General features: G+C 43.7%; 1 protein-coding gene across 2 annotated transcripts in view; it reads right to left on the reverse strand.

The window, feature by feature from the left end:
• Positions 1-19998, reverse strand: part of NTRK2 (neurotrophic receptor tyrosine kinase 2) — a 332930-nt gene that overhangs the window by 262784 nt on the left and 50148 nt on the right. For both annotated transcript variants that reach the window (XM_047831133.1, XM_047831134.1), the window contains exons 9-12: positions 19846-19978; positions 17071-17376; positions 5468-5503; positions 2329-2429 (exon numbers count right to left, since the gene is read on the reverse strand). In XM_047831133.1, coding sequence (XP_047687089.1) covers positions 2329-2429; positions 5468-5503; positions 17071-17376; positions 19846-19978 — 576 coding nt within the window. The remainder of the gene's footprint in view (positions 1-2328; positions 2430-5467; positions 5504-17070; positions 17377-19845; positions 19979-19998) is intronic.

Consider the following 19998-nt stretch of genomic DNA (forward strand, 5'->3'; position numbering starts at 1 on the left):
TCCTTATGTACACAAACAACTTTCTCAAACCATGAAACATTAAGTGGTTTGGTATGAGAATAAACTGAAGCGATTGTACAAGGCAGGAAGCAGAAAACATTCTGCAGCTGATTTATTTTTCCTTGCTGTTTCAATGCATTGCATATCATCATCTCTGGAAATGTGTGTGTGTGTGTGTGTGTGTGTGTGTGTCTCCATGTACTTACTAGATATGCATATTTTGAGTCACAGCTGAGATACATCTGTTACGAGCCTCCAGCTCCCACCACCAGGGCCCTGGTCTAAACATACATCACATCTCTTTATTACCACTCCAGACCCTCACTAATCACACAGCCTCCAATCTCACTGTTCTGCAACCCATTCCACAGCATTTGCCATTACTCTGATCAGTCTACAATTTTTATTATCTCCTAGGTGCCAGATACTATTTGAGGGACGAGGGACACAGCTGTGAAAAACACTGACCAGGTTTCCTGGACTTAGAAAGTCACTAGAGAATCTAGGGAAGGGAAAAAAGACATTAAACAAGTAAACAATAAATAAACAAGGGAATTAAAGACAATGACAACTGCTCAGAAGAAAATGGAACATGGCAACGGCTGCCTGGTAGCTAAAGCCATGGGATGACTGTGGGGAAGTGTGTGTCTTAGAGAGGGAACAGCGAATGTAAAGGGTGTGAGGCAAGAGTAAGCCTGGATGGAGCATGTGGCAGATCATTAAAAAAGACAGGTGGTAAAAACAAGGGCAGGATGGAAGGTGAAGACAGAGACACAGACATGGACAAGATATGCAGGGCCCCTTGTCTTTCACTTGCATTAGGAAGGCTCTGAGAATGACAATAAAAGTGATCTGATGTGTGCTCTTCACAGGTCACTCAGGCTGCTGTATGGAGAAAGGGCGGGAGATCACAAGATGGGAGAGGAGGGATGGGTAAAGGCCACGAAGGTCATCCAGGAACAAGCAACCGTGGTAAACTTCCTCCTTGAAGGGCCAGATACTAAATCTGTCCCACTTTGCAGACCACACAGTCTTTGCTGCGGCTACTCTAGCCGTCACTCTAGCACAAAAGTAGCCATGGACAATACGTAAATGGGCATGACTGTGTTCCAATAAAACTTTATTTATGGACACTGACATATGAGTTTCAGACAATGTTCATGTGTCACGAAATATCATTCATTTGTTTTCAAAACACTTAAAAACGTAAAAGCTCTTCTTAGCCTGCCGATGGTACAAAAGCAGGTCGGGAGCTGGACTTGGCCCACGGGCCATAATTTGCCAACCCCAACGGGGTTGGCCTGGGCCTGTGACAGTGGAGGTGGGAGATACAAATGGTTCTGGAGTTTATAAGGAGGCGGAGCTCATGGCACAAGGGACTGGGTGCTCGTGACAAGTGAGGAGAAAAATGAAGGAAGCTGTTGGCGTTGGGTCTCAGCAGCTGACAGATCAACCCCACAGGAGCCCCGGGGCTCACACGCTCCCCCTTCAGGCTCCTCCCTGCATAGTCAATCTAATCCCCTGGCTCTGTGTTTTAAAACCACATGACCTGGCACAGCCTCCACTCCAACCTTGCCCCTGACAGCCACCTTTATGCTTCACACACCTTACCTTCCGGTCAAAATCATTTTCCGGGCTGTGAGCTCTTGTTCACACACTCAAAATGCCCTTTCCCTTTGGTTCCTGTTGGTCTACATGCCCACCATCCTGCACAGCTGGAAAATGCCACCTACCCCACAAAGACACTTCTGGCTCTCCCAGCGGGAAGGAGCCAAGTGCCCGCCCCTCTATTTCCATTGCTCGCATCCCATTGCTGCTCTACCTGAATTGTAGGTGCCGGTATTTCATTCACATCTCAGGGCTCCGACTGAAGTATAAACTACAGGAGCACAGACCTGATATTCACTCACATTTTTATATCTGCTCACTGCCAGTCGCTTCCGGAACCTACTAGAGTCCTTAAATTTAGTGGGCAATGAGACTTTTATTAAAATACTGGACAAGACAGGTGCGACGGTGTGGGAGACAGGAATAATTACACATGTCCCTAAATGAGACACTGCCCAGTTCACTAGAAAGTGATAATCTTTTAAAGGACAGACATTTAAAATAAGAACCACGAGTAACCATAGTGGCACATGAAAGGGGAAGCAAGGAAGTCAGAGGCTATCTAGCACGTTTATCACTTCTTAATTCTTCCAAACGTCAACACCCAATCCACACTGCACAGTGAAAATGTCGTGTGCTGAAGTAGTTCCATCCCTCCAACATTTAAGCATCTCAAGTGCTCAGAGCCAATCTAAGAAACAGCGACTGATGGCCACTCACCGAAAGATGTTCCCGACCGCTTTTGTCCGCCACATCTGTGGAAGGGATTTCGTTACTTCTGTTCGTGGTGTCCCCAATGTCATTCGCTGCAGTCCCATAATCTTAAATTGGAGAAATGGGAAAGAGAAGGAACCATGAAGTTGTCACTAGGCTACCAACAAACATGAGGTCACAGTATGACCGAGAAAAATGAAGCAAGACAAATCATAAACATAAGATTCCAAGCCACTGTCAGCCGGCTGGGGGATAGGGTCGGGGGGGGGGGGGGGTGGTGGTGGTGCATGGAACATGACCCAGCTCTTGGGTTAAAGCCACCGTAGTGCTGGGATTGCATGATGCTCACATTTTACACAACCCAGATCTTTCCATCACTGGTTTGGCAGTCAAATTCTAAACCAGGTTTAGGGTTTTATTTTGTAGGTAAGAATATACCCTTTTTTTTGATGAAGCATAGAATATAAATATGAAAAGGAATCGATCATCAAAGAGTCATACATTTATTGATCTGGAGGGGTCTTCAGATATGGAATCTAACTGTCAGCTTTATGGCCAAAGAAAGTCATCTGAGCAGTTAAATGACCGGTCTAAGGTCAACTGGCAAGAAGGTGGCAGAACCTCAACAGGAACCAGCCTTGACATCAGCAAACACTGATTCCAGGGAACATGCACCTTATTTGGGTAACAGGCAACCACTCAAGTCGGGCTATGGACTGACTGAGCATTGACGTGAACTTGGGTACATGTAAGAACTTTTGTGAAAAGGTCTGACTGGGGGTGCCTGGGTGGCTGAGTCGGTTACGTGTCTGACTTCAGCTCAGGTCATGATCTTGTGGTCCGTGAGTTTGAGCCCTGCACCAGGCTCTGTGCTGACAGCTCAGAGCCTGGAGCCTGCTTCCGGTTCTGTGTCTCCCTCTGTCTCTGCCCCTCCCCCACTTACACTCTGTCTCTGTCTCTATCTCTCAAAAATGAATAAATGTTAAAAAAAAATTTTAAATAAAAAAAAGGTGTGAACTGTCCACATTTCAGTTTCAGAATTAACAGATAGGGAACTGCACCAACAGTGTTTAGCATTGTGAGAATATGTTCTCACATCACCATGTCTCAAATGTCATTGCCATCTTCTGAATCAATTTTAGTCTACACAGATCAGGATGGAAATAAACAATTGGTTGTGTTGTGTTTGTGTGTGTGGGGGGGGGGGGGTAGTGAAAGTTTTTATTAGTAATATTACATGTAAAGAGTCATAGAACATTTTTGATAAACTTACTGCAAATAATGTTGCTTCTCGTTTGTTATTTTTATTCTAAATAGATCTGGTGACTGCAATTTCCATCTTACACAAACAACCTCATTAAGTCAGCCCCAGCCACACTTTCCTAGGGAGAACTATCATGCTGGCCTTGGGGCAATAAATTTAAATTATATTTTGATTAGCCGAGTGTTCCTTTGAATGTGAATAAAAAAGTAACAGAAAAAGCATTTATTTTCTGCTTGCTGTTCCAGTCTTACTCCAAAACTACTATTACCATTTTCATTTTAAATAGACTAGAACATTAATTTCTACCAAACACTAAGAGATATCATATATTTGCTAATTTTTGACCTCTTTATATTCTAATGAGCCACTCATACAAAATCAAATCATTAAAGTCTCTATAGTTTGATATCATGATATTTTTTGGCCCAAAGATCCAAAGTGGGACCGGAAGCCAATGGGAAGATAGCATTTTTAAAGTCTTGAACTTACTGGAAAGGAGTCCAAAACATTATTTTAAAATGTAAAATCACAATTCAAGTATACCTCTCTGTGACACAATTTGAGATACTCTTTCTTTAAACTGAATGGGGACAAATAAAAACAAAAATATGCAAATCATATGCACAAAATCATCTGAACAACAACTTGAAGGAAATACAGTTTAACATGCATAAAACAGGTAAAGATAATATGATTCCCTAATTAAAATTAGCTCAAGTTAAATACACACACATGTAACAAACATACAAATATAGAATCACTTTATAAAAATAAAATGTCAATGTGTACATAAAACTAAAGAATGGAATATTGAATATTTAATGACATTTTAACCAAGGTAACTTTTAATCAGTCTTAAATTTTGAGACAAGTCTTGAAATTGAGCTTGCCACTTCCCCCAAACAGAGGCAAGGCCTCCTGGTCATGAAGGAGGTCTGGAAATCTGTTAAAGATGGATTTTTCACCCCTAGTCAAACATCCCTGGCATCCCATTAAAATAGCAAAGTACAGAGGAGATATCCAGCTAAAAGCTAATGCAGTCCACCTTCTGGATTCTCCCTTTCCGCATTCCTAAGAGAACCCCATTTTATTCAAGGCTTCACTGACATTCTCTGAGGAAGCTGGTCTAAACTACAGAGATGGCTCCAGTTAGCCAAGGGTTAACCATTCCCTCTTAGCAGCAATGGAGGCAAGAATGGACCATGACCCACTGGGTCGTGAATCAGATTCAAGGAGGACTGATGGAGATTTCTGGGAAAGGTCCCTTTCTTCTGGAATGCTTTCAGAAGCTCTTCCATTTCTCCCAACAATGCGAGCAACAGCGGCCCCTCTGCCGGCATCATCTTAAAACCATGAGGGAAACCAGCTTTCCGTGAAGTGGGCACAGTGTGCAGGGGGGGCGTAAAGATGAAAAAACTTGGGTACCTGATGACATGGCTGAGCTGCTGATTTAACCAAACCTAAAAACATGCCCTACTTTTGAGGTTCCTGTTTGTGAGCCAAACTTCCTTATTATACAAGAAACACAATTCTGAATTGGGTTTACTGTCAGAGCCAGAAACTGATACACCTCCCTTTTCTTGGTAGTCATGGCTTTTAAACAGGTAATTAGTTCCCAATTATAGAAACAAAATGTCTGTTACAGTGGAATGGATTCACTACTTCCAAGAACAGAGCATGAGAGAGAAAATGCTATTTACAAGCACTGTAAATACCAAGGGAAAACAGCCATCAATATTGAATGATTTTTGAAATATTGTGGCCTATGTAATGCTTGAAGTGTATATTTAACTGAGCTTAAAGGTCCTCTTTTAGTTGATTCATTTCATCTCAGACAAACATTTTGAAACAAATACAAAATAAAGACAACAGGATAGCTACCTTCATAAATTACATCAGGATAATTTGGGTTCGCACCTAAAAGGCAAAACAAAGCAAAGATTCGTAAGTATGCATTCAGAGTTAATACTAAATATACCCACTAAAATGGGTTAAATATATATCGAGGATTTTACAGTTGAATAGGTTGTTTTATAGGATGGGTACACAAAACCTGAAACTCTTGGTTTGCTCCTTGTTAGCTGTTTCCCTCCCCAGTCCCCAAAGCCCCCATCCCTTCAAAACAAGAAAAGAAAAGAAATCACTATAGCTGGACAAACTTCAGCGATCAATGCGTTATGACCGTTTCTATTATACCATCGGCCATTTTAACTGCATTTCTGGTACTTTTTTTCATTCCAGGGACAGACCATCTCCACACCATGTTCAACAACAAAAGATAAAGCCTCTGGTGGTTTGGGTGTTACTTGCAAAGTGTATTTTGGAAGGTCTATTTGCTTTCACAAACATGTTATTAACCAGCCTGAAATAATGATACTAATGCACGGTTTTGCTCTCTACTTGGTGTTGGGGGGGGAGGGGGGAGGGGGTTGCCAAGGCTTAATAAATAAACCTTTTCTTTGCCTTTAATATAACACAGAAAAATATATATACTTTCTCTATTGAAATGATTTATGTGTAAGAGATCACAAATAAACGTTACGTTTGTTATGTCAGGGACAAATGCAAAAGCATAGCCACTTAATTTGGGGGTGGGGGGGATTCTTTAGGCACTAAGACGATAGGAATACTCAGTTTTAAAATATTCCCGTGAAAATTTGCAAAAACGTGTTGATTTTTTTTTAAATCTACATCAACAGGAACTGGTGACAAAACCAGCTGTTCCTTACTCTCCAATCAGAACGAACTGGGTCTCTACATGAAAGCCTACTTGGAAATAAAATTAAAACTTGATACAACCTTTACGTGATTAGGAAATAAATTTCCAATTCTACTTCCTCTCCTTTTAGCCTTCACGTACTTACTTGTAAACTATAAAGCTTATTCAGGTCTCATTTCATTTCTAAACCCTTAGCAGAAAAGTATCATTTCAGATATAGGGGAACTTGAGCCAATTTTCTGTTCGTGTATTCGCTAGGAAATAATCATAAGTTTGTCTAAATGAAGAACCAGATAAACACGGCCCTAACATTCAAATCAGAATTTCAACACAGTTCAACTCACAGAATCTGTAGTTTAGCAGGGGAAACACTAAGTAGATGGTTGTGCATGTCAAGTCAGGGATGCTACATACTGCTGAGCATTCCATGCTTGGTATGACTCTAGGGGGCGCCATTTAGACTGTACTCTATGTGAACCGAAATTGTGCAGCGCACAACCAGTGCCACATATGAGTTGGCCCTGCGTCAATACATGCAAAGTCATCGATTCCAGTATATTTCAATAGTATTTTGAGTTTCAGTACCTCCAACACCACTTCAAAGTAGTCTTGAGTTACAATTTGTTAATATATATTGTCAGAATTGTTTGTGGTGGATATGCTCTTCCTGAGAAGGGCCTTGAAGGCTGCCTTGCAATTTGAGGGATAATTCGGTGGCTAAAGCAGCATAAAATCCCAGTGGTAGCCCTGGTGATGTCATATGCAGGGCACCCACCCACCTGCAGAAATCCTTTCCCTTTGCAAAGTCCTGGGAACAAAGGGTGTCCTATCGCTGTGACTGAAGGAAAGGTTATGTAATCCCAAGTGAGCAAGTCATTCTTTGAACTGCTCGGTAATCCATTACTTAAGAAGATCCCACTCTGTGCCCTCAATATACAGGTCTGCACCTGCAAGGGTACCTGTCCACCAGAGTCTATACTCGCCTTCTAGACCTCACTTAAGGATCCATGACCCAGATTTCCTTCCCCACACACCACACACACACACACACACACTTCCTAGGACTAGCTAGCTTTTCCCCCACATCTGTTAGCCCACAGGTGGCCACACCATCAGTCTGAGCACCTTCTGACCCAAGACCCAGGAGAGTGGTGAGGGCCAAGCAAGGGCAGGTGAGCTGAGGTGTCCATATGCACCCTCTTTGCCTCTCATCTACCTCTCACCATACAATCGGAGGCACAGGGCAGGGGCTATGACCAGGAACCAGCTCTACCAAAACCACTATGTTCCAGCATGGAAGTCCAAGAATCAGGGAGAATTTGATCCTCAAACCTACCCTTCCAGGTCATTATAAACATGTATTTTCCAAGGTAGATAGATAGAACTTATTTGATTTAGCAATTCATTAACTTGACTCATATTTTTAAAGTTATTGAATGCAAGTATACAGACTTTGATTTGTACTACGTTGACCCACCATCTCAGACTCTCTGAGACTGAGGACATAGTTTGTCCAAGAATGGGGGCTTTCCCCAGACGTAGGACTTTTGGTGTAAAAACTAGGAGTAGTCAGTCACCCCGATCTGTCCTCAGGTTCTCAGGGACCCCACAGAGACCACCTTCCTTTACACATGCAATCCCATAGAAAGTAAAAAGACTGAGGATTCAGAGTCAGATTTATGTAGACCACACATTGGAAGGGCTGCAGGGACTGTGACTTATATACAGGTGTAATCAGCCTTGTCAGAGAAAGGGAACCCCCCTATTACTCACACAAGGCCCCCAGGAACATCCAGAACATCAGATCAAGTCAAGGCACCAGATATCAGGTATAGAAAAAGGATCTGGGGTGGGCTCAAAAGTAAACAGGTTAGCCCATAACCTGGAAAACTGATCTTTTTCCAGACTTAGAATTCGTATCGGTGGATGCCTTTCCTACCAAGTTCACCAGCAAAACCGTTAGGTCACATCTACACTGTCAGAAGACTACTATATTTTCCTAACTTCATTTTTTCGAGATGTATGAGAAGTACTGTCACTTTCCTTTCATTGTCAGGAATACTCAAATTTAGCGCAAGATTACAAAACTCACAGGAAGACAATGTGGGAGGAACAATAAGGTGTTCCCCCTCCCGCCCCCCCCCCCCCCCCCCCGCCGCCCCGCCAACCATACCATACTGTGTCTGATGAAGGTCCACTCGCTACAATAAAGAAATGTCTCTGTGTACAAAGGTTTAAGAAGCCGGTGCCTGGGAAGATACACAGACCTAAAGTTTATGAAAAACAAGGGTCACGGCACTCCAGCTAATCCCAGCTCATCAAACACAGAATTTTGCTTCTAGCAACTTCTCAGTCAAGTTAACCTCCCGTCGTGTTTATACTCCAATTGTAGGGCAGTTGTTAACATGATGTTAAATGCAGACACGGGACAAAGTCACCACTTCTTTCTTAGACTTCTGGCAATGGTCATATTGGGAAAATATCCTGCCATGTTTAAGTCTAATTTCTAAGTGGCTTACATATGTTCATTATATATCATTATGTATAAGGGTAAAAATGCCTGTTTGAGATATTCAGGACTAAAAGGTGGACGAGGAAAGGCAAACAAAAGCTGGCCCAGAGAGAGTGAATGACTGGTGAATGAGTAATGTGCTTGCTTACACAGGGCATCTGAACAGAGTTCTGCTTCCTTGAATACCATCCCCATAGCTCATCAAGCAAGAAATCTCAGATTTAGGCAGCAGGAGGCGGCATTAAGCCCTAAAGCTTCATGTTGAAAACCACCGGAATAAAATATGGGAATTTCCAGAAAAAATAAATAAATAAATAAATAAGGAAACTCAGGGACTCCATCAACCCCACTCCATCCCAGACAAGCAGCGGGCCACTTTCTACCCCCGCCCCCCACCCCTCCCGGCTGGCTCCAGTGTGGAAACAGCAGCTACTCCCCAGCCCAAAGAAAGTGCACGCCAGGCACAAATGGTTGCTTGTCTCATGTTCCAAGTCCATTTGCTGAAGAGTTTGTGGAGGGTCGGCAGACGCTACACTCATTTGTGCTTGGCCCTTGACCTAAGGCGTGTTGTCAGGATTTGGGGACCACTACTAACAGGTGCAGCCCGAAGCACTCCCAGTGAAAACCCTGGGGACTGTCCTGTGGCCACACGCACTCCAGACAGAGCTCCAGATGGCGCGTGTGATGTCTGCACCTCCACAAGACAGACCTCAGGGACGTTAAAGGTTTCTAAGCATGGATGATACTGTCACTTTCTCCCCAACAATATCAAACCAAAGCCCCTCACCATCCTCCATGCTAAACTGCTTTTAAAGAGAGGGCTTTGGAGCTTCTATATTCTAATCTGTTATAGCTCATGAGTAAATCTTCTGACTCCATGTAAGTCTTTATGAGTAAAACTCCATGGCTTTTTAACTGTTAAGACTCCACTATTAAAGGAAAAGCACACATGTAGGATAAAGAAAAATTGTGGAAGGGCAGGTAGGCTTCCCTTTCCATCCCACTGCAAAGATGGAAGTAATGCTGGAGGCCAGGAGACACATCTGTTTCCTTCCTTTCAGCGTTCAGTTTCTCTCTAATGTCTTAAAAAAAAAAAGAGAGAGACTTCTCTCTCAAATCTATTTTCAGACTCTGCTTAGTGTGATCGTGAAAAATATTTCAAAGAATTCCATATGATAGAGAAATAGCAAATGATTCATTCTTTTCAAATCGACCGTCCCATCCTTGGTTTGTCAACAGTGTTGTCTAACTCGTGGAAGTCCCTCCTTCTGACTTCCAGATACCTCTCCTCTTCCTTTTCTGAACGGCAGGGCCCCAACACACTAGGGGTTCGGATGTCCGGGTTTCATTTTTGGCTGAACCACTAACGTGCTATGCAGCATCAGGGGGTCTCTTCACTTTTCCTGTGACAAAGGAATGTTCCATACCTCAGGAGAGGATAACAGCATTGGCTCTGGCAACCCGTCAGGAGCTTTGGGAAGCATAATTAATTAACGTTAGTACTCTTGAGACCTAAAGAACTATTTAAGTATAAATCTTAATTATCACGATTATTAAGAGCCTATAGCCAAACCATAGTCTTCTCGGTTATTTAAGACAGAAAAGCAGGTCAAACTTTCCTTTCCTTCTGCTCCCAGGACAAGAAACAGGTCCCGACAAAGGGCCAGAGAGCGAGTCGTGGGGGGGGGGGGGGGGCTTTATATTTTCTTAAAGTGTAACATTTAGAGAAATTTCCTCTCCCTACATTCTTTGGCCCAAGTACACCAAATCTAAATCTGCCAGTTTGGGGGCAACTCTAAGTACTGCAGAGAGCTCCAGTTCATCCAGACGTCATGAATCTCTTGATAAAACAGCACGAATGAGAAGCTGTGGGGAAAAATCTTCCAATATTTATAGTTTGCTCCCGACGCACACTGTGCATAGGAGGCAAGTGCTCCCGAATTAGGAAGCATAAGTCACTCACTCCCACTGCTTGTGTGAATGAGCATTCTTGAGCTGTGACATTCTTCCTGAATGAGTGGGCCACAGAGACACTCTTTATGTACTGCCTGAAGAATGGGAAGCTTTAGAGCACGGGTATTTTATCACCCAGTGCTCGGGCTAGGCTTGTGCCAAGCCTAAAGTATTAATCACTCGGGGGAGATTTCGATAAAAGAATCTACCCTTGAACAATCAACGTGTTCACAATGATGGAAATAGCCGACCTTGAAAATTCTTGAAACTCATGCCGGCTGATCCCAAGACGCTGGCGAAGGCCCCACATTTCTTCCTGGTGACACTCACAAGCGATCTCTCTGCCATTAATTTCTGGTCATAGTTCTACTTGAAAACACACACTCACCACTTCTAACCTTCACCCAGTCTTCACGCACACCTTCGTGTTCCCGAGAAGGCTTTTCCAAGGACAGCCATGTAGTGGATCAATTTCATCTTAGGTAAGTCTTATTTCTGTCCTATCGGCTAACTAGGATACAGCAGAATTTTGGGAGACTCCCCAGAGAGTCCCGCCTTCCCTCTGTGAGTGCCACACCAGGTTTCTCCTTTATCCAGTCTCCCTAAGCCTCCTGAAGCCAACACATTGAGTTCATCCTACCTTTTGCCAAACCCAATTAGAGTGCATCTCTGTGCACAAACTCTTCTGTATTTTTATCATTATTACTCGTCGATATCCACAAGGAGTCAGTACAGCCATCTTGGCAGATGCCTATGCAGTCCTTCCAGTGGTTTCCCCCAGGTTCCGCAGGGCAGAAGGGAACCCCCCTCACTAGGCAAAGTGTGGTCCGGGACCTGCAGCATCAGCTGGGAGGTGGTCAGAAATACAAAATCTGAGACCCTTCCCCAAATTCATGAGATCAGAATCTGTGTTTTAGCAGGATCTCCAGGAGAGCTGTATGCTCACTGAAGTCTGAGAAGCCCTGATTTATAACTCCGTGAGAAGTTTGACTGAAGTCAAAAGACCTCAGTGGGCATAGAAGATGGCCATTTTACAATGAAACATAAAGCAAACCTAAAAAATAGCTAGATACCCAAACACCGAGGGGGGTGGGTACTTTCTGGCAGTGACCGCGATAAACATTAGGGGTGAGGGCAGGAGACGTCTTGTCCCCGTGGCATACCTCTGAGGGGGAAGGAACTTGGACACCAGAAGGAGCTTACATTTTCCTACCCTCTCCAGGAACCAAACTGTGACTTAGTTTTCTCCTTAGAGCACCAAGTCTAGAAAGTTCGTGTAGTCAAGTGGCAGTCTTGAGGTCTTCTCTGGGCAAGCCTGAGCCTCTGGGTAAGGGAGGACAAAGCAGTGCTGAGAGAAAAGCAGTTCTGGGTAGAAAGTTTCTCCCTAATGGCCGCAGAGGACAAACACAAAGCGAAGTGAGGAATGGGTACGTTGTTAGTGATCTGCTCAGTGCCCACTAAAGAGAGAATAACACTGCAGAACTCACAAAGGAGATGAATGAAAGCTGGACCCATGTCCTTTGAAACCTCTGCTTCACACTGAGACTTTTGAGGTCCCAAAGAAGACAGAAGGTGCTCATTCAGGACTTACACAGAAGTTTCCACATAGCCATGGGGCCTCCACCACAGCACTCTGAGAACCCAAACCGGGTTCCCTGCAGGCAGAAGGCTCTGAGGCCAAGTACCTGCCTCCTACCAGAGAAGGTGAAAGCAACCAATGGAGGCAGGATGCAGGTGGCATTTGCGTTCAACCTATACGGCCGGAGGTGTCAAGACAAGGGACCACGAGGGCTCCCCGTGGACCAGACAGAGGTGGCGTGAGAGAATGTCTGTCCTGACAACAGCCCCCAGGAGGAGCAGAGGGATCTCAGCAGCACGAAGCTGCATTCCTGGGTTCTGAGGAAGGAGACGCTTCCACCAGCTGGAATAGAGACATGTTTGCTTCCTGTCACGGACTCTCTGGAGAGAGGCCCGCAGAGACAGGAATCACCAAGATCCCACAAAAAGATCCAGGAAGGTCTGTGAATCAGCACTGAACACACACCCTGAGCACACCTGCCTGCCACCTGTCCCCCGTGCCCACTCCCTTCTACTCAGGTAACAGAGGGCCTGAACTCTGCTTAGCCAGCTCTGCAATCTCCCTCCCGCACCCCATCCCCGCCTCCCCACCCCCTCACCCCCCACCCCACCCCCACCCCTGGCCACGCACACATCGTGCTGGCCTGGACTGGACTTAACTCAAGTCCAGAGTTTTGACTTCTAACTCAGATAGGACATGCTATTTCTCAATTGAGATTTTTGCCTGCAATCTAAAGTGACCAAAGGATTGTCTGTTACTCAACAACGAGCAGAAAAATCTCACTTGGGTCAGGGCTCTCATCCAGACCATTTTCACCTTTGGTTGCACACTGGAGTCACTGAGGATCTTAAAAACAGAAAATGTGAAAGCCTGAGCCTCGTCCGGGAGCCACTGAATCAGAATTACTGGAGGTGGACCCTAGAAATGTGTGTTAAATAATGAAATCACAATTAAAACTCCCCAGCTGATTCTAATGCACAACAGGGAGCCGGGCCCTAGTGTTCAGGAGCCAGAAAAGATTATTCTTAGTGAATAAATAAATGTTCCAGGGACAATGGAAAATAAAAACGAAATAAAATTAATTTGATTGTTACAAGCCGCGTTCCTCAGCATGCTGGAAAAGATAAACGCTATCGTTCCCTAAATTTCATTTGGAAACTACAAGTTGAGTTTTGTGCTTTAAACGTAACCCAAAAGTGACCTGAGCAGAGTTCACTTCTAACCGTGGGATCCAAAATGATCAGTCTGGTGTCTGGAGTTTGGGAAAGTCTTTCCTCCCGTTCTCAGTCACTGGCCAGGTTGCCAGTGATGAACAGATGGGAAGGCACCGGCTTTGTGTCTGGGGCCCTGCTGATACCCGAAGGTCTGAGAACACCTGTCCTTCCTCGTTAGCACCCTGGCTGGGTCTGGTATCGGAGTCTGCAAGGTCCCGGCACTCTGGAGAGACACTGTAGGGCGATCTTTACCGACGGCCTCACACCCTGTGGGTGGCACCCTCTTGACCTGGCTCCAGGTCTCTCTGCCCATCCTTTCTCCACGCAGAAAGCAGGAGAGTGTCTCCCACCGCATCCACGGTTTCCATTGCAGGCAGTAATAAAGGCAATCGGGGCTGTAACTCCATTCTTCACCAAAAACTCACCAACTTTTTGCTTTAGGGACTTTTTTTCTTTGTCTTTCTCTCTCTCTCTCTCTCTTTTTTTTTTTTTTTTGTTTATTTATTTATTTTGAGGGAGAGAGAGTGGGAGAGGGGCAGAGAGGGAGGAAGAGAATTCCAAGCAGCCACCGTGCTGTCAGCGCATAGCCCGACATAGCTCTAACTCATGACCGTGAGATCATGACCTGAGCCGGTATTGAGAGTTGGATGCTCAACCGACTGAGCCATCCAGGTGCCCCTCTTTGTTTTTATTTCTGTTTTAATTTCTTTCAACTCTCTTCACTTTCTATCTACAAATAGACAGTGAATTCCTTTGCAAGGTGACTACTCCACAAAAGTCCCAGTTCTGAGCTGAGCTGCCATTTTAATTCTCCTGGCTGCATATGGAAGAGTAACCCTACTTCACTGATCCCAGGCTGCCAGCTTCCTCATAAGCCAGTTAACTTGCAATGCAAAAAACAAAATAGAAAAAGAAAAGAAAGAGAAAAGCAACTCATCCAAAAAAAAAAAAAAAAGAAAGAAAGAAAAACTGTAGCTGAAGCTCTTATCAAAAAGATTTGTAAAAAAGTAAACTTCTTACCAATTACTATGTGACAACAACAGAAATACTGAAATACTGAAGGAATATAGACCTACACTTCACTTGTCATCCTAAACTTGTAGACTTTAGGCCGGCAGGGAAATATATATAGATTTGTTATTTGTTTATTTTTCTTCAGTTTTAAAGGAGGGTAAGAGGGAAAGGAAGCAATTCTTTAAAAGGCCATTATCTGTATGCTATGGTTCCAAATCTCATAAATACCAAAGATTCTAAAACACAAGCCAAGTGAGGTCAATCTCTAATTGGTCACACTGGTTTATGGCCCACTAGGGCCATTTATATCCACTATCACCCTGGACCAAGGCTCTTTTATTTCCATTTCATTTATTACTCCCTGATAGCTGGTCCTTGAGTAAATACTTAAAGAGGAAAAAAATCATTTCTAAAAGCAGATATCTCTATTTTAAAGACTTGACCAAAACAAGTAAACAAACAAGAAGAAGGAGAGAACAAACATCTTTATAAAATTAACCTCAACTTTTATTTTTGGTCAGTGATGATTTCCTTTAAAGGGAGTATTTGAGACACTAAGTTATTCTTGTACCAGAAATCACTTCTTTCCTATCATTAGTGAAGTTAAAACTAACAAAAGTGATCCACAAACAAAAGGAGGCCACATGGATGAGAAGAGTTAAGCTCTACCAAAGACTGGCACCATACAGAAATGTTCCAAAGAAAAATACATCAAATCTCTATGTTAAATAGAAGTTACTGGCTTCCCCCTGGAAGAACTGAGCATATATATCAAAGCACACAAACCACTTCTAAAACTTTCCAATGCCAGACCCTCACCCTGAATCAAGTTCACCTCCCAACGGTTTCAAAAGGCAGCTGCTGGCAAAATTCAAATCAAGTCGGAAGTTTAGTGAATAGTAATATGCCAATGTCGGCTTCTTACTTTTGACAAACATACCACGGTAATGAGAGATGTTCACGACAGTAACAACTGGGTGAGAGGTGTCCAAAGACTCTGTATTGTCTTTGCAACTTTTCTGTACATCGAAAATGACTCATAAATAAAATGTTTATTGAAAAACAAACATAAAGCAAGTGTCCCCAAGCAGAATCTCTGGATTTAACGATAAGGCTGTATTCCCCGAAACACACAGGAAGAAAGAGAGTAATCTAGAGATTTACTACAGCAAATGTAGCCAAGCAGCTCAACTCTCAATTAAGAGGAAGATTTAATGGAAAAGACAACTGCCAGGGGTGTCTGGGTAAGGCATCCAAACTCAGCTTGTTTTATGTGCTCCTGAAAGGCTGTTTGTAAATCAAACTCACATAATTCAAATAACATTTTGAACATGCTAAGGAAGTTTGTGCACTTAAAAAGCTATTTAATACACACCAGTGTAATGACAGACTTATTATGTAATGGGCACTAACTACATTCTCACTACTTGCTGAAGGGGGCTCCGTATGCATCATCTCTGTCCGTGGGACTGCCCTCTGGGCCCCACAAGCACATGCTGCCCACGCAGCCCCTGCCCCACGGGCCGCCAAACTGCTGTCTTGCCTTCCCACTGCCAAGCCATCTTTGTGTGGCCCTCACGAACTGAGAATTATTACAGCGAATTCTACTCATGTACAGGTCCCAATGTCCAAACAGGCCTCGGCCTCCACAGTGTCATCCAGTATCTGGGCAACAAGACCCAACAAGTAAGAATACTCCACCGGACAACAGCATCAGAAGCAGATGAATGCACGGCAATTGTCCCTGCTGTTGCTGGGGCTCACATTGCAATTTGCCTGCCGGCATCCCAAACCATTGGTCAGATGGGAACTATTACCTCCTAGAAAAACAATTCAGGATCTGATAAATGAATGACACCACTCAGCCCAGGTAGGCAAAACATTCTAAGAAACTGGTTTCTCGTCCACGGTGAGAGGGCAGGATTCTGAATTCCAAGCGGGTAAGGGGCTAGAAAATACATCTTCAGTAGTTCATGAGCCAACCAAACACGGTTCACCTACATACATCTTGCATGAGTTTTGCCATGATGGGTACAAAATGTCACTGAACACTTGAGATAAAAATAATGTGCACATCACACTACTGTCCAAAATGATTCATTCCCCCCGCCCCATCACTTCCCTGGGAGTATGAGTCCCTGCCCCTGGACTTGGCTGTGGCCCTATGGCTTCCTTTGGCCAGTGGCATATAGCCTGAAGAGACCACGTGCCACTGCGGAAGCTGGGCCTTGAGAAGCTTTGCCTATTTCTAGTTGCCCTCCTGCCATCAGCACTTGCCACTCAGAAGCAGACCTCCTCTGTGGCTGCCATTGCTTCACCTGCACCCCAGAATAAAGACATATGGAACAAAACCCCAGCTGACCCACAAGCAAGACTAAATAATGGTGTTTTCCACCCCTGGGTTTGCAGGTGGTTTGCTGAAGGCATGATTTTGTCAATAGTTGAGTGATACACCCTATCCTCTCCCCGGATGCACAAGCATCAGGTACTCACCATCTACGATTCCAGGCCAGCCCATGAAGTGAGCAGAAATCTGTTTCTCATCCTTCCCATACTCGTTCTTGGCTACTAACTTGTAGTCCCCATTGTTCATGTGAGTAGGATTATCCAGCTGGAGGCAGCCATGGTACTCCGTGTGATTGGTAACATGGATTTTAGTACAGATGTACTTGGACTCATTCAGTATCGCCCCGTTATAGAACCACTGAAGAGCTGGTTTGGGGTTGCCTTTCACAGTGAATGGAATGCACCAGTGGTGGTCTGAGGTTGGAGATTCGAGAAATGTGATAGTTGGAGCAACTAAATTGAAAAAGAGAAAGTTAATAGCATCAGAAAGCTCAGAATTCTCCCCATCTCCAGATATCTGTGTCATCAGCGGGGGTATCTTATTCAACGAACTGTTTGGTTTAAGAAAATACAGGACCAGCGACTCTGGAATCCAACAATATTTCGAATCACCATCAAGGCTGATCGAACTCCCTACAGACAGCTTCAAAGAGACTCTTTTCCTCATACTTAAGACCCACGAACCATAGTCGTTTTTCAAATTCCGCAGTGTGAGAACCAGCTCCAAACAGATCGCAGAGATTTCTGACAGCAGAAAGGGTTCACTGGAAGTCAACTTTGGTTTCTAATACATATGCTTTGATATTACGTAGATTCATCACCAGAAAGCTGAGGGCCACTGTTTCTGCAATACTTCACTCAACAACACAAATAATGAAACAACTTTGGAAATCTTGCCTGCAGCACGGATCTCACACAGCTTATCTAAAACGGAGCAAATTGACCAAGGCGGGGACTGCTGCTGCCAATGCTGATTGATTATTATGAAGTATGATCCGCTGGTACTTTTCACTGATTGCCAATAGCAAATGCTCTTTACAAGTATCACATTTCATAACAGTACGCTGCACTTTTGCTAGGATTTCAGAAGTCAATGTTTTGATCCTTTTTAAATGTCTGGGGTTCTGTCCAAACCTAGACAAACAACCTAGAGACCACTTTAGCTTGAAAAATAAAGCACTTTACGCTTTGGGGAAACAAACACTCAAGTAGCATTTTTAAACAGAGTACTTATCCTGAGTGAGGGTATTTAAAATCCCCCATAATTGTTTATTTTATTGTGGTCTGACTTTGATAATGATACAATTAAGGACTAGAAAATACCTCCAGAGCCCTAAGAGCATCATTTTTCAGGTGAGGAAACCCAAGTCCAGCGAGGGTAAATGACTTGGTCAGTTTTAGGGAGCGAGACGGATCTGGAACAAGGATCCTGGTCTCCTGACACCTAACCCCGCAGCCCTTCCGTCCTTGCTTTGCTTCCCAGTTGTACATGTTCATCACACAAAGAGGGAGAAAAGTCACAACTTGCTAACAAATACACTTTGACCAGGCTCACGACCAAGCCTATCTCAGTTGTTAAAATTATTCACCATTTATTCCTTCTATTCTTTACCTAGATTGTGATAGATAAGGTCAATTCTTCAGACCATGGTGAACACCACAGATATTAACTGAGAGGACTTTGAATTTGAACATCCTTATTTGTAGTTCTGTGTTACAAATACAAGGACCCCAGTGGGGTAGGGGCAACAACTTACCTTCCTCCCACCAGCCCAGGCCCCCAAGCCCAGGGCCCACATATTCCTTCCACCATGCTCAAATGAGCTTTTGGTGAGGTGTTGATTTAAGGACATAAAGTTGGAAGCTGGTTGCGTATGTTTGGGGATAGCATTGATTTCAGGCTTCTGGGTGGGTCGAAATGATGAGAAATTATGAGTCCAGTACCTACTAGGCACAGAGGTAGTACTGACAGTGACAAAGGACTTACAGTTGGTGACCATAATCATGCACTCCAACAATCACACACTGAATGTGCGCCACGGGTGAACCTTAGCCAGTGTATCGATACCATGTGTCTACGCGTGTATAATGTGTATTCATACACACACACGTGCACACTCGTGTTTCTCTCATCCAAACCCTGACCCAAATACAGTAACGCCTCATTAATTTATAGCACGCCAGCTCAGAATTTGGAACAATGTGCAAAGTATATGTGATTTGTACCAAATACATGTTCGCCCTAAACGCCACAATCTGGAATGTGAAGCTATGTATTGTGTTGTTTACAACACTGGGAAATAACACACGTATGCTGAAGAAGGATTAGTGTCCTGTATCTTAGTTGCAATGTATACAGAGATTTAAAACAATAATAAAAATGTTCTGTGGGTAATAACAATTTTCAATAACTTAAGCAGGACACCACCAACCTTCCCACAGAAACCTGATGTCAAACTAATGAGGTTTTATTGCATCGACGGCACAATTGGGTGTTTGTGAACAGCCAGCCTGATACTTTAGGTGGTATAACTTTAAATCTTCATATGGCTTTTATGGAGAAAACAATTTTAGGAACTGGTTTGGCAGAAATTAAGCTAAAACTTATTAACAAGAGAACGATAACCAGTTCAAAATATGTTCTATCCAAAAAAAAGGTTGGGGGGAGGGGAAGGGGAGGAAGGCACAAGAGGACAAGTTTAAGATCAAAAAAGCAGCTTAAAAGAAAGACATGCACCAGTAAGAGGGATGAGAAGAAACAGAACATGTGACAGAGGCTGATATCTCTTTAAAAACTGAACACAGAACACAGCACACCCTTTTTTTTCACACACTTCAGCAGCACCCAGAGTGCCCAACGACAAATGCAGGTGTGTCCGCGATTGTTTGCGATTAAAAACATAGGCCGGTCTGATTACGTACAATGTACAGTGAGGTTGACAGAATCTTGGTCTTCTCCTACAAGATTTTCTGCCACACAGGAGATCTGCTTTCCACTGTCATCAGATGAAATGTTAGTTATCCTTAAGGAGCCCTGTGTGTGGCTCGTTTCATTCTACAAATGAATTAACAGAC

Source organism: Prionailurus viverrinus, chromosome D4 (assembly GCF_022837055.1).
Source record: "Prionailurus viverrinus isolate Anna chromosome D4, UM_Priviv_1.0, whole genome shotgun sequence".
Classification (NCBI taxonomy): Eukaryota; Metazoa; Chordata; class Mammalia; order Carnivora; family Felidae; genus Prionailurus; species Prionailurus viverrinus.